At 39.4% G+C, this 12,453-nt stretch overlaps 1 protein-coding gene across 1 annotated transcript in view; it reads right to left on the reverse strand.

Moving 5' to 3' along the window:
• Positions 1-12,453, reverse strand: part of LOC125467070 (CXADR-like membrane protein) — a 114,713-nt gene that overhangs the window by 25,276 nt on the left and 76,984 nt on the right. The window contains exon 3 of the mRNA XM_048562454.2: positions 2,480-2,637. Within this exon, the coding sequence (XP_048418411.1) occupies positions 2,480-2,637 (158 nt within the window). The remainder of the gene's footprint in view (positions 1-2,479; positions 2,638-12,453) is intronic.

A 12,453-nucleotide genomic window follows, 5' to 3' on the forward strand; every position in this document is an offset into this window, starting at 1 on the left:
TAGGACTTCTATGATTCCATGAATTCAAAACGTGTAATTAAAAGCTTGAATATGCCTTTACCTTACATTTTATACTGAAATCCTTCAGAAAGATTGTCGAATGGGCTAAGGTCATCTGCAGGAACCAGAGATTCTGTGGGATGTCATGGAGCAGCACATAATTCTTCTAAAACTATTCAGTTTTCACGGAGTAATATCTTACCTCAGCCTTGCAGTAGGGGGAGTGATTCAGTAGAGTTTACACTCCAAGCTAACCAACAGGAGAGGAAGGGAAAATAACAGGCCAGTCAACCTAAGCTGTTCAAGTGTGCATTTGTTACAGGCCCGTAGCAAGCAACATACTTTTCCAGTGATAATGGGAACTGCAGATGCAGGAGAATCCAAGACAACATAGTGAGAAGCTGGATGAACACAGCAGGCCAAGCAGCATCTCAGGATTTTCCAGTTCTATTTTAAACAAATTGTGCTGCTGGCATGTATAATATTTAAAATGATGCAGTGGTATCTTTGTTACCGTGGTGAAGGGAATCATTAACACATTCTATTACTGTGCCAGGAAAAAGGGTCCCATGTTGACACTCAACTGAGAGTCCCTGAGGTACCAATCACTGGCCAAGTACATGGTGGGGTGAAAGGAGTGAAATCAAAGGAAAATCATCCTTGAGTCACTGTAACATGCTCCATAATTATTTATCATATATCTTATGTTCATTACATATATTTATTATATATGATATACATCACTTGAACCACTGTGCCTTTTCTATCAGCTTCTTAGCCCCTGGCAGCCCTATCCTTTTGATCCTTATTTCGGTTCCTTTTTCTCCAAATAAATAAAGAAAACTCTTTCAAAGTCCTCAACTGGCTTCATATTCATAATTCTGGCATTGTGTTTTTCACTTTTTCACATGCCTTTGAATGAAAATATTTTTCTGGTTTCACTTCTAACCAGCTCAAAACTTCAATCCTAAGATTGTAGAGTCATGGAGTCTTACATCATGCAAACAGACCCTTCGGTCCAACCAGTCTGCGCTGACCATTGTCCCTAACTAAACTAGTCTCACCTGCTTGCACTTGGTCCATATCTCTCACACCTTTCCTATTCACAAACTTAATCAAATGTGTTTTAAATGTTGTAACTGTACCTGCATCGGCTACTTTCTTTGGCATTTCACACATGAACCATTCGTTGTGTAAAAAAGTTGCCCTTCATGCCTTTATTAAATCTTTCTCCTCTCACCTTAAAAATTTGCCCCCTAGTTTTGAACTCCCTCACCCTGAATACCTCTCACAATGGAAAGACTTGATCCTTACCTACTCAATAAATTTTCATTGTTATTTTGTGCATCTTAGTACAAGTACCCGTAATCTCCTCATTTCCAAGGAATGCAAGTTTACCCAAATATCAAAGTTTATCTATTCTCTCATCACAGCTGTCACGTGTGTTTCAGCTTTCACTTTATTGTAATATCTCCAAAATTGTAGAATCCCTACAGACGTGGGCCATTTGGCCTATTAAGTCCACACTGACCCTCCGAACAGCATCTTGCCCAGATCCACCCTATCCCTGTAAATTTGCATTTCCCATGGCTAATCTACTTAACCTACACATCCATTAAACAATGAGCAATTTAGCCGGTTAATCCATCTAACCTGCACATCTTTGGACTGTGGGACAAAACTGGAGCAGCTGGACAAAATCCACATGGACGAGGGGAGAATGTACAAACTCCACACAGACAGTCATCCAAAGCTGGAATTGAACACGAGTCCCTGGCACTCTGAGGCATCAGTGCTAAACACTGAGCCACTGTGCCACTCTAAAATGTACATCCTTCTAGAGATGGGCCAGTCAGGAAAGAGCACCACAAAGCTAAAATACATTGGAAAGCCACATGTTACACACCCTGCCTGACTTACCTCTCTATCAATATACAGGATGTATTACAGTGGCCATTGAACTTCCACACATTTTACCCCACACTGCCCTGCCCCAGCTGGATTTTAACCTCATTATCCAGACGAGAAACAGCCGACACTCTCTATAAACACAGCTGCACTTCCCCTCTCTTACATCCTGCACCGCTTGTGGTGAAAAGTAAACCCGACTCCTCAGACATAAGCAAAAATTCCCCTCTCGTTTTTTTTTTGGTGGAGACATTAATCAGTTTAATGAAATGTATTAGAATTCAGAGACAGGCCTTTCCGAGGTTGGGTAATTTTGTCAAGCATATAACTGGTCTGTAACAAGGCTATGTGAGTACAATGGTATCTGATACATCCATACCTATTACAGGAAAGCGAATTATGAAGAATATTTTGTAACTTCAAAAAGTGTAGACTAGGGTCAACGGTCATTCATGCGGCAGCTGAGTAACGTATAATATAACATGATGAAATTTAGTCATTTCATTAAACATTAACACCATTAGAATATTCATGGACTATAATGTAAACCACTTCTGAAAGGAAAGCTCACCACTTTCTGATTGGGTTCAGAGTCCTGCAAAAGCCACTCAATATCCAGATTCTTTGATACTAAGTGACCAAAGCGATGGTGACATGGTAGAACAACATCCTGCTCCTCAACCATCCTTATTTCGGCCTGGGGTTTTGCGGTCCACAAATGAGCATAGCCTAAGTACCAAATAGAAAGCAGCAATGTTAAACATTGTGTCAGAAAGTTTCAAGTCAGACTGATTCACATTTACAATATTCTAAACATGGTGGCACTGCCATAAGCTTACGGGGCTAGTTGATCTCCCCACAAGGATCAAGCTTCCAAAGGATACAAAACTCAGTGAACTTTCTAATTTTTTATTTAACCTATTTTCTCTAACCAACCTGTTCAGAGATGTTATTACGCACTACTGGATCAGATGGGACTTGAATCCAGGCCTCCCAGTACAGGGGCTATCACTGCACCACAAGAGGGCCCAGATTATTCTTTAACATTGCACAAAATTTTAGTTAATGTAATAGGCCATTTGATTTAACAAGCCGTGTCCTTATTATGAGGCAGTATTGAAAGCAACAGCTGTTGGAAAATTCTGTACCTTGAAAATTACAGTCTCAACAGTCCGCCTGCCCACACAATGCAAATGGATACAATTAAATTAAGTTATTGCAATATAAAAAAGATTTCAGTATCAATATCCATGTGTTTTAGTATCTAACATGGTCAATCTTTCTGGAATATTAAAATAACATTAAGAGTAATGTTGACTTTGGTCAATGGTGTGACATGGATGGTATCAATTCCAATACCAATACCCTTCTCTCCTCAATTTTAGGCCAACTGAAGTCCAAGGGAACAAAAAGTGTGAGGGATTTATAACAGATGGTTACATACTCATTTATCTAAAGTCAAAATTACAATCATTCAATCTAGTTCAAAATTTCACTGGGACAAAAGGGAAAATATTTGGTAATTTCTCCTTTAAGCTACCTGGTAAACAATGGCAGGAGCCCTGCTCTTTGGAGGACATGAGTCTCAAGTTTACTGAATATAGTGACGAACGCGTTTTCATCTTTATTGTGCTATGAAAATGTAATTAATAAAATCAAATAGAAGTAACCAATAGGTCAAGGTGGGTAAAGCACCACCATTGGGTGGTCTGGACACATAACTAGTTTCACTGACAGAGGCATAATAATCATTTCCTTCAAATTGAATGGTAACATCTATTAGTGGCAAATCAACAATAAGCTTTTATTGTCAGAATATTTCCACTCTGCCCCCATGTGTGGTCCTCCTTCTGCTAATAAGAAAACAAGAATTTCACTGGTGAAAAAAGAGTTAAGGAGGCCCTGAAAATGGGGAATAATCAGAATGGTTACTAAACGTTGCTATGAAATTTAGAAAATCATCCACTCAGGAATGTAGTCGATTGAAACAAGGAGAGGGTTCTCAATTTTAATCTGAATCGAATGCGACATATTAATGGAGAAGAGCCAGGGGTCAATGAGACTCTTACAGTGGCTTAAACAAGTCAAAGCAAAAAATGAATGTTCCAGCTAATGGAACAAAGCTTTTAGAGAATGCAGATGTGAGGGAGTTTGACTCATGATTTTGCTTTAGCCACAGCACCACGTTTTTCTTTAAACTGCTTGTTAAAAGTAATTCCAAAACAGAGACAACTACAGGAAATGAGCCGAGGGCAGTAATTTAGCCAAATCTATCACTGTATGAATCTTAAAACATGATCAAAAACATACAACGCAATCATTTTTTGGGTCATATCCAATTGTACAGATGCTGAACAGTTTGACAAGACCATGGAGGTAAAAATGAATGATTATGCTTCTTCCAAGTGAAAATGCCACTGGAAAGCGGCAATCACTTCTCCTACAAATCCTATGAGGAAAAGGAAATAACTACAGAAATAATGCTGCAAAAGAAGTGAAAACAATTTCTTTCTCCAACAGAGGTACAGGTTTTGTTGACACTGCTAAGTGCCATCCAGTGGATGTGGATTGTCTCACAGTTGTGCTTCATGTCTCTTTACGTACCTTCACACAATTCATGAATCAACCTACAACTTGTAGCTATATCTCACTGCTTAAAGCATATCATCAATAAAGGTTCCACAAATCAGTGGAGTTATAACTCCAATGCATATTACTGGGGTGTGTGATTCAGTAATACTTGACAAGAAATTGATGCACAGAAACGTTTTCAGAATTATTGATGAAGACTGAAGCAAAGCTAGTATTGAGATATGAGCCATGGTATTCATAGAATCCCTACAGTGTGGAAACAGGCCCTTTGGCCCACCAAGTCCACACCGACCATCAGAGCACCCCACCCAGACCCATCCCCTAAATTCACACATCCCTTAACACTATGGGCAATTTAGCATGGGCAATCCACCTACCCTGCACATCTTTGGACTGTGGAGGAAACCAGAGCACCGAGAGGAAACCCTTGCCAACGCAGGGAGAGTGTGCAAACTCACATAGACAGTTGCCCGAGGGGAAATCAAACCCAGACACCTGACGCTGTCAGGCAAAGATGCTAACCGTTGACCACCCCGGTACATTATCAGGAACAAACTGGATTGAATTGGGAATGGAGATCTGTACTTGAGGTTGAATGGTTAAATAAAACCTAATTGCACTGTATTAGTGGCAACAAAAGCACATAATTATTTCAAACAGCCATACTACTACAAAACCTGAAATAAAAAATCAGGAGAAGGACATAACTGAGATACCAAATGAACTATTCAAACCGCACAGATATTGAATTATGGAACTTTTAGGTACAGAAGGAGGCCACATTGGCCCATCATGCCTTGCTTTGACAATGTCAGCTCTATATTCTCCTAGCCCATGTTCCTGCTCACTCTCCTTGATATGTTGTATTGTACTTCTGGTGTTCTAATACACTCATAATATTACAAGGTTACAACCAGGTGAGGAAGAGTAACTCAGCTCCCTCTTCCTCGATTGCAACAAATATTTTTGTTTCATTTTAACTTGCAGCCAATATGCATCAATTAAACCACCATATTGGTCAAAATTAAGGAGTCAATTGTAAGATTTTCTTGAGTGAAAGGAAGAGGGATTTTATTATCTGGTAACACCAAGAAAAAGCAAAAAAAAATCAACATCAAACATGCACACAAACACAGGCATTAAGTTTAAAAAGGATAGTATATCTATAACAGCTAGGACAAATAATGGCTAAACAGTTTAAAAGTTTTTAGAACCATTGAGACTTGACAATTTTTCTCCTGAAGCCACATTTGTTTAATTGTAAACTTATGTCCTTAGTAGCAGCAATGTTTGTAGATACCTTTGAGTACTTAATGAATAGCTGTTTGCTTAATTTGCTTTTTCACGGGGCACTGACTTTTGAAATAATGAATGAAAAAGGGAACGAGACATCCAGTTCTTGTTACGAATTTATTCTTCCTCTCTTTGTTCTGTTGCTCAAAAAACAGCTATGGAAATGTGGTTTGTTTATATATTCCCAAGCTGATTCCATTGCATTTCCAATAACGCTAACTGGCAGACGAGGCTTTTATCTCCCAAAATGTGATATTATCATACAAGTACAGATTAAAATAGAAGATGCAAATTTCTTCATGTTGAGTTGGTTGCCTCATTCTGATGTCTTTAGATCAAATAATACTTTCAGGTTAGGCAGTTTTGTTTGTTACACATGGGTTTCCTGGATTTGCCTCAATCCGTGGTTAACATTTTATCCCATTATAAAAGCAATTTTTGTTCATGAAACGTCTAGAGTATTAAAGTCAGGTGATGAAAATTAAAATTTGACAGTCCTTATTTGCCATGATCATAACAATAATCAATCAAAACAGTCAATTAATTAATGATTATTCAAAACCATCCTCTGACAACTCCTGCTAACATGTTCAATAATCTAAAACACATTGCATAGAAAATTTCCTATAATCACTCATTTGATTTACTCAATAATAGTCAAAATTCTCTTTTGTCCTCAGATGTCTAAAAATTTATAGAGGATTTAAATCCAATGCAAGTCTCAAGCAATACTGTGGATTCTTTAACAGTTGTGTGAGGAAGAACATGTCTTACAATATGATTGAAGTTGTCTTATAGTATTGTTGAGAGTTGATTCAGAAAATTATTACAACATGCTACATAATATTATTGTGCTGTGCATCTTTCTATTCTATATATTTATTTGGTGTTTTGAATATAATCTTCATCCCTCTTTCTTCATTTTTTTGAAATTATTGAGTCTCATTGTAGCACACATTGATACTATTGTTCTAAAGCTCTTCAGGGACTAGTGCTATGCCAAAGGTTTTCCCTGCTGCAGCCAAATAATGCAAACTGTTTGGCCCATTGTCTTCCAGATTAATTTAAGCAAGATGACCTGTATACCTATTGCTGATTCAAAACTGCTTTTTGATTTATGTTTGGTCTGGCTGCCTTTCTATTCACTGCTGATTGAAAGCTACTGCCTGTCTGCTGCATCTCACCAGCCACTAGCAATCAGTAACATACACAATGGTCCAGATTATCCAATGGCCAGATAGTCATTGTTCCAGCACAGATGGGAGTTGCACATAAGTAGCTTGTTGAATTATTCCAAAGGAATTATTCAGATCCACGCTGTATGACTCTTTGACTCTATAAATTCCCCTACTCCTGGAATCCTTCAAAAATATTCATTTAAATCAGGGAATTTAGAGGATTCTGAAGAAATTTTGTAAATAGTTACTTAGGAAAAGTTAGACAATTAAATATATAGTCTAATTCCTGAGTAGCTAATGAATTGACTGCATCTCACAAACACCCAACAACGTACCTCCTTTACAGCCATCAGACCCTGACCTGACCAACCAGCATGCTGTCCCTTTCCCCTGTCTGTAGCTGACATTGCTTCACTCACTGAAATCTGATCCTGAGTCCTCTGCACCAGATCCTACCCCATGTCATTCCCTGAGAAACAGTCTTCCTTTTCTCTCTATCTCTCCCTTTGCACATGCCCTGCTTCCTTTTCCCCATGCCTTCATTCTGAACCTGACTTCCCTTCACTCCACTCTCCATTTAGCCCACTCCGAATGAGATCCTCCTCCAGCACCCCCGGATCCAGAATCCTCTTCCCTCACTCCAGACCTAATGTGCTTTCACCCCACAGGGATCAGGTTCCCATCTTGTCCCACTGCTGCACCCAACCACCACTTGACCTGACACACCTTCTCCTGCCCCAGACAGGATACGATTTATTCCTTCCATTCCATTGTATTCTAAGCACTACATCACCTACCTGGTGGCTTTACACCTCAGCTCCTCGCCTACCTGGGACCCTACCCCCTGGTAACCTGCACCCCTACTCACCAGGCACCGAACGTACTTGGTATGCTGCCATCCCAATCTTTATACCCAGCTGCATCCTACACAACCGCCCCCAAACGCCTAGCCTCACACTTACCTTATGTTCTTACCATTTGACAGCAACTCTTAAATTGGCTGTCTGTGATTCTGCATCTTTTGGTTTCAGTATACATCAGCTGGCTGCTGTGAAAAGGGGGCAAGCAATAGTCCCACACAATGAAAGATCTGTCATTTCTGAAGGAAGCCTGATCAAAAACTCCTGTTAGAAATGCAGAGCTCTTTCCTTCTGTAAAAAAGAATAACTAGAGTGAAGAAGAATTAGAGTGGCATTCTGTGTGAGATGCCAATCTTCAGAAGATTGAACCCATTGGTTTATTGCCCAAGGTCAATCAAGCTACACGCTCATGGCTTCAGTTCTGCAACACTTCTTCCCACTTCAGTTCAACATTACAGCATCTAAACGTGCTCACTTTGGCTGTTTCACGTTTCTGTGCAAGTGTGTGTGTGCGCGCGTGTGTGTGTTTGTTTGTTTGTTTAGGCCTTTAACAACCAAAATATCCTCACATCAATTCTTCACTGAAATCTGCGACAACTAGGTTAACAAAACCCTAAACAACATTGCGATTTTAAAAAATAGGCTCGGTTGCAGAACTAGGAAAAATTGAGAAATGAGCTCTTTATGCAATGGTCTTCTACTCAAAAGCAACTATTCTGTTTTCAGTAGCTGCTATATAACATTACTTTCCTGGTTTCCCATGAATTTTACATGATTTATTAAGGTCAATGGTGATTATTTTTAAATCCAATTATAATTATTATGTAGGATATGTAAGACTGAATATTTGAACACCATCTCTAAGACATATTGTTAGGCTCTTACTTTGTCTTTTTTCCTTCCTAGACGCCCCTCTCTCTCCCTGTCTTCAGGTAGCATGCTGAAATGGGCATTGGTGATCATGGAACACCATGTACTGGACTGTGGTGAAGCTTGGAAAGGTATAGCAATGGTCTGCTCTTCACCTGCAGAGTCTGGCTGACCAGGGTGATTCCCCCTGTTCTTAGCACCGACCATAAGCATATTGGCAAGATTTGCAGGTTGATACTTAATGTGTTTGCCATGTTATGAATTCAGCTTCCTCAACCATCAAGTTCTGCAATAGGACTCGAGCCTGGAGCTTCTGGCTCAGAATCAGGGCATACCTGTGGGACACAAGAAATCTTTTCCTTAATCTTAGACAAGGCTAAACAAAGAAAATCTATCTTGCCACCCAAAAGCTCTGGTTTACATATTATTCATCCAGTTTTAAAGATTTCAAATCTTTATGCACTCCATCACAAAAACAGTCAATAACAGAAATTGCTTAACTCCTCTGCTGTTTCAGCCCATCTGCCGATAAGGCCCTCATTCATTCCTCTGTCATCTCCAGTCTCACACACTGCTGTTCTCTTCCATCTGGCAGATCAATATAACCTGTAAACTTCAGCTCATTCAAAATTGCTGCCTGCACCTTAACTTGTATCTGGTTTTGCAAGTCCTTCATCCCACCCTTGCTGACACACTTCTTCTCGCCGAACCCCCCAGGTTATAAGATTCTCAAACTCATGTTTAAGTAATTTCGCTGCCCATTCTTTCATTTCACTGTAACCTCCTCGAGCCTTACAACTTCCTCAGAACTTTAATTCTTCTGACACTGACCATTTCTGCCTTGCTCCCTCCATTGGTTACATCTGAGGCTGCCAGTCATTCAGCCATTCACTTCCCCCCCAACCTGCCCCATCTACTTCTCTTTTTCTTGACCACTTTTAAGATCCCTCTCTTGGACCAGGCTTTGATCACCCACTTAATGTCTTCTACCTTGGTTCAGCTTCAATTACCACCCCTACCCTCATGGGATGCATTGCTTCTTTATTCTAAGTTAGAGGCAGCACACAAATGTGATTTGTCATGGTTGTTGATTCTGCCTGTCATAGACAACGTGAACATAGATATGGTCAACTAGTGCATCAGAATAAAGCAATTGTGTGCAAAAGCAGGGAAGTTGTGGTGAATGCTTGTAAAGTACTGGTTTGGCACAACTGGAGCTGTATTTCCAGTTCTGGCCCCTTACTTTAAGAAAGGAGTAATAAGGTTCTTGAGAAGGTGATGAGAGACTAATCAGAACAATTCCAAGGTTAAGTGATTTTACCGACAATGTTAGATTAGAAAAAATGGTCATTTTTCCCCTCAGAGCAGATCGTTAGGGATGAGCAAAAAATGCTACCCTAGCCACTGATGTCCGCTTCACAGGAACATATTTGTAAAAACAGGCAATTGTTGAGAGATCATATTGAAGTATGTACAAGATGATGATAATTTTGAATTCGGTGGACAAAGAAAAGTTGTTTCATTAGCCGATGACAAAAGGATGAAAAGACACAGAATTAAGGTGTTGTGCAACAGTTGCGGGGAGACATGGACACGTGACATGGAACCTCATGCCAACAAAAGTAGTGGAGGGGGAGGTGATCCATGATTTGAAAAGGAAATTGAATGATATTTGAGGAAAATTAATTTGCAAGGTATGATGATTAAGTTGGAGACTGGAACTAACTGAATTGCTCAATAGAATCAATATGGATTCACTGGACCAAATGCTTCCTTGTATGTTGTGAGGGCTCTTTGACTCTGTGGAACGAACCTCCCAATTATATCACTTTCTAGCTAGGGATGAAATTCAACACCTAAGCATTAAAAACTCCAGAACAAGTTTTTATTTCTAAATTCGTCAACAAATGCCAATAAAAGTATGCAAACTCAAGACTAGCTGGCAAGAAACTGACTGCATTTAAAGAAGTAGAAATAAATAGCTTGTCTTACTGTCAGAGCTGAACTATTTAATCAACAAAGAAAGTACTATTAACTTCTGGTACACAGTAATAACAGAATAACAAATATCATCATGCCATTCACTGTGCTTTAATAAGCATATTGTTTATCTGATGATTTATGATGGACCACACATGGTAGAGCGGTATAAATGTTCACTAAATGATAAATGAAACAGCCATCCTCCAGATTTTGGATTTGAAGTTGTTATTTTTACCGTTCATGTTTTATTAATATTGGCAAATTCCAGAGATCTATACGCATTATGGCTAGCCAAAGAGTAACTTTAGAACACAGTATCAAACAGTCCACAGATTTAGATTTAATCTTAACAAAACCGTATTCAGCAGTAATAATGTGACAACATGGATATAGTTTACTGCATTAGATGTGAGGAACTTTATTATAGTATACATTTCAGCTTTGTAAGTATGTTATGGCACACTGTGAGAACGATATTGTCTTTATGTCAATTTTGATGAATTTCAGTTTAACGTTGCAATCTGTTATAATATTGACAAAGTTGCAATAAATTCAAAGCAATGTAAAAATTAAAATATTTCAGTCATAGCATTGAAATTCAATCCAATAGATTTAGAACTCTTTCCAACAATATCAACAGTAACATTTTATAAGGACGTCAAGCTGAACACTCTTTAAACCTGGCTGAAAATAATTGAAAAGAATATGAAAAGTACACGACTGGCCATAAAATGTAAATTTAGCAAATGAATTTAATTTCATTAATTGTGCTCATGACTAAATTCACTGTCTGACCATGTCTAGTTCAATTGATCTTGCAAGTATTCCTGCCAGCTGAAACCCAGTGTGTATTAAATTATGGATATATGCTTAGGAACACCAACATTGCTGGCAAATGCAGTATATAATACCCATCCCTGATTACCTGATTGCTTTTGTAAACCACAGAAGTTCTTGAGAGATGCATAGACCTTCAGTGTTGTGAGGGAGGGAGTTCTGAAGTATTCAACCACCAACAACAGCATGGACAGAATTTATTGGGGCCTGGACGACACGGTCTACGGCAAGGAATGTGGTAAAATTCCGTGCGAGTTCCAGAGAGGCCTATCACAACATCTGGAACAATTTGCTGTAGTTTTAACCAAATTCTGAAGTTAGATTTATGCTCGGAGGTGATGTGTTGTCTATTAAACTGGCTTATAGCTTGTTAATGAGCTTATCATCTCACTTCATAAAAATGCTGTTTCCTTTTCCACCACTTGCCATGAGGGGACTCGATGCTGAGAATTCTCAGCATGGAACTCACAATGGTTACCTGGCAAGTTCAGCTCACCTCTGACTGTGAAGAGCCTCCCATGTTAATTATGTACATGTACCATCCACAAGCGCCATCACCATTGCCAATCACTCAGGATCCTTGTAGCACCTCTCCAACCCCTGAGCAGGAAGCTCAGAAAGTATAAACCTGTGATTCAAGCTATACCAGCAACGAGTATTGAAAGGCTGATGCAAGGACCCTCCGCACATAGGGATAGGTGCCCAACTGAAAGACTGGATCATGCTGTACCTCACAGCTGTCACTTGCTCACTCACTTAACACCTACCTACATGTTCGCTGCATCAATACCTTGCCTTGATATGTCATGCCCATGAGTACATTGGTACTTTTGCCAGAGCCTATTGGTTATCAGTATTGCCTTGCTGTCTGGCCCACCGAGACATCAATCCCACACTAACGGCTTGTGCCAGCTGGCTGAGTGGGAAGTGCA

The sequence above is a fragment of the Stegostoma tigrinum genome, chromosome 32 (genome assembly GCF_030684315.1).
Source record: "Stegostoma tigrinum isolate sSteTig4 chromosome 32, sSteTig4.hap1, whole genome shotgun sequence".
Lineage (NCBI taxonomy): Eukaryota > Metazoa > Chordata > Chondrichthyes > Orectolobiformes > Stegostomatidae > Stegostoma > Stegostoma tigrinum.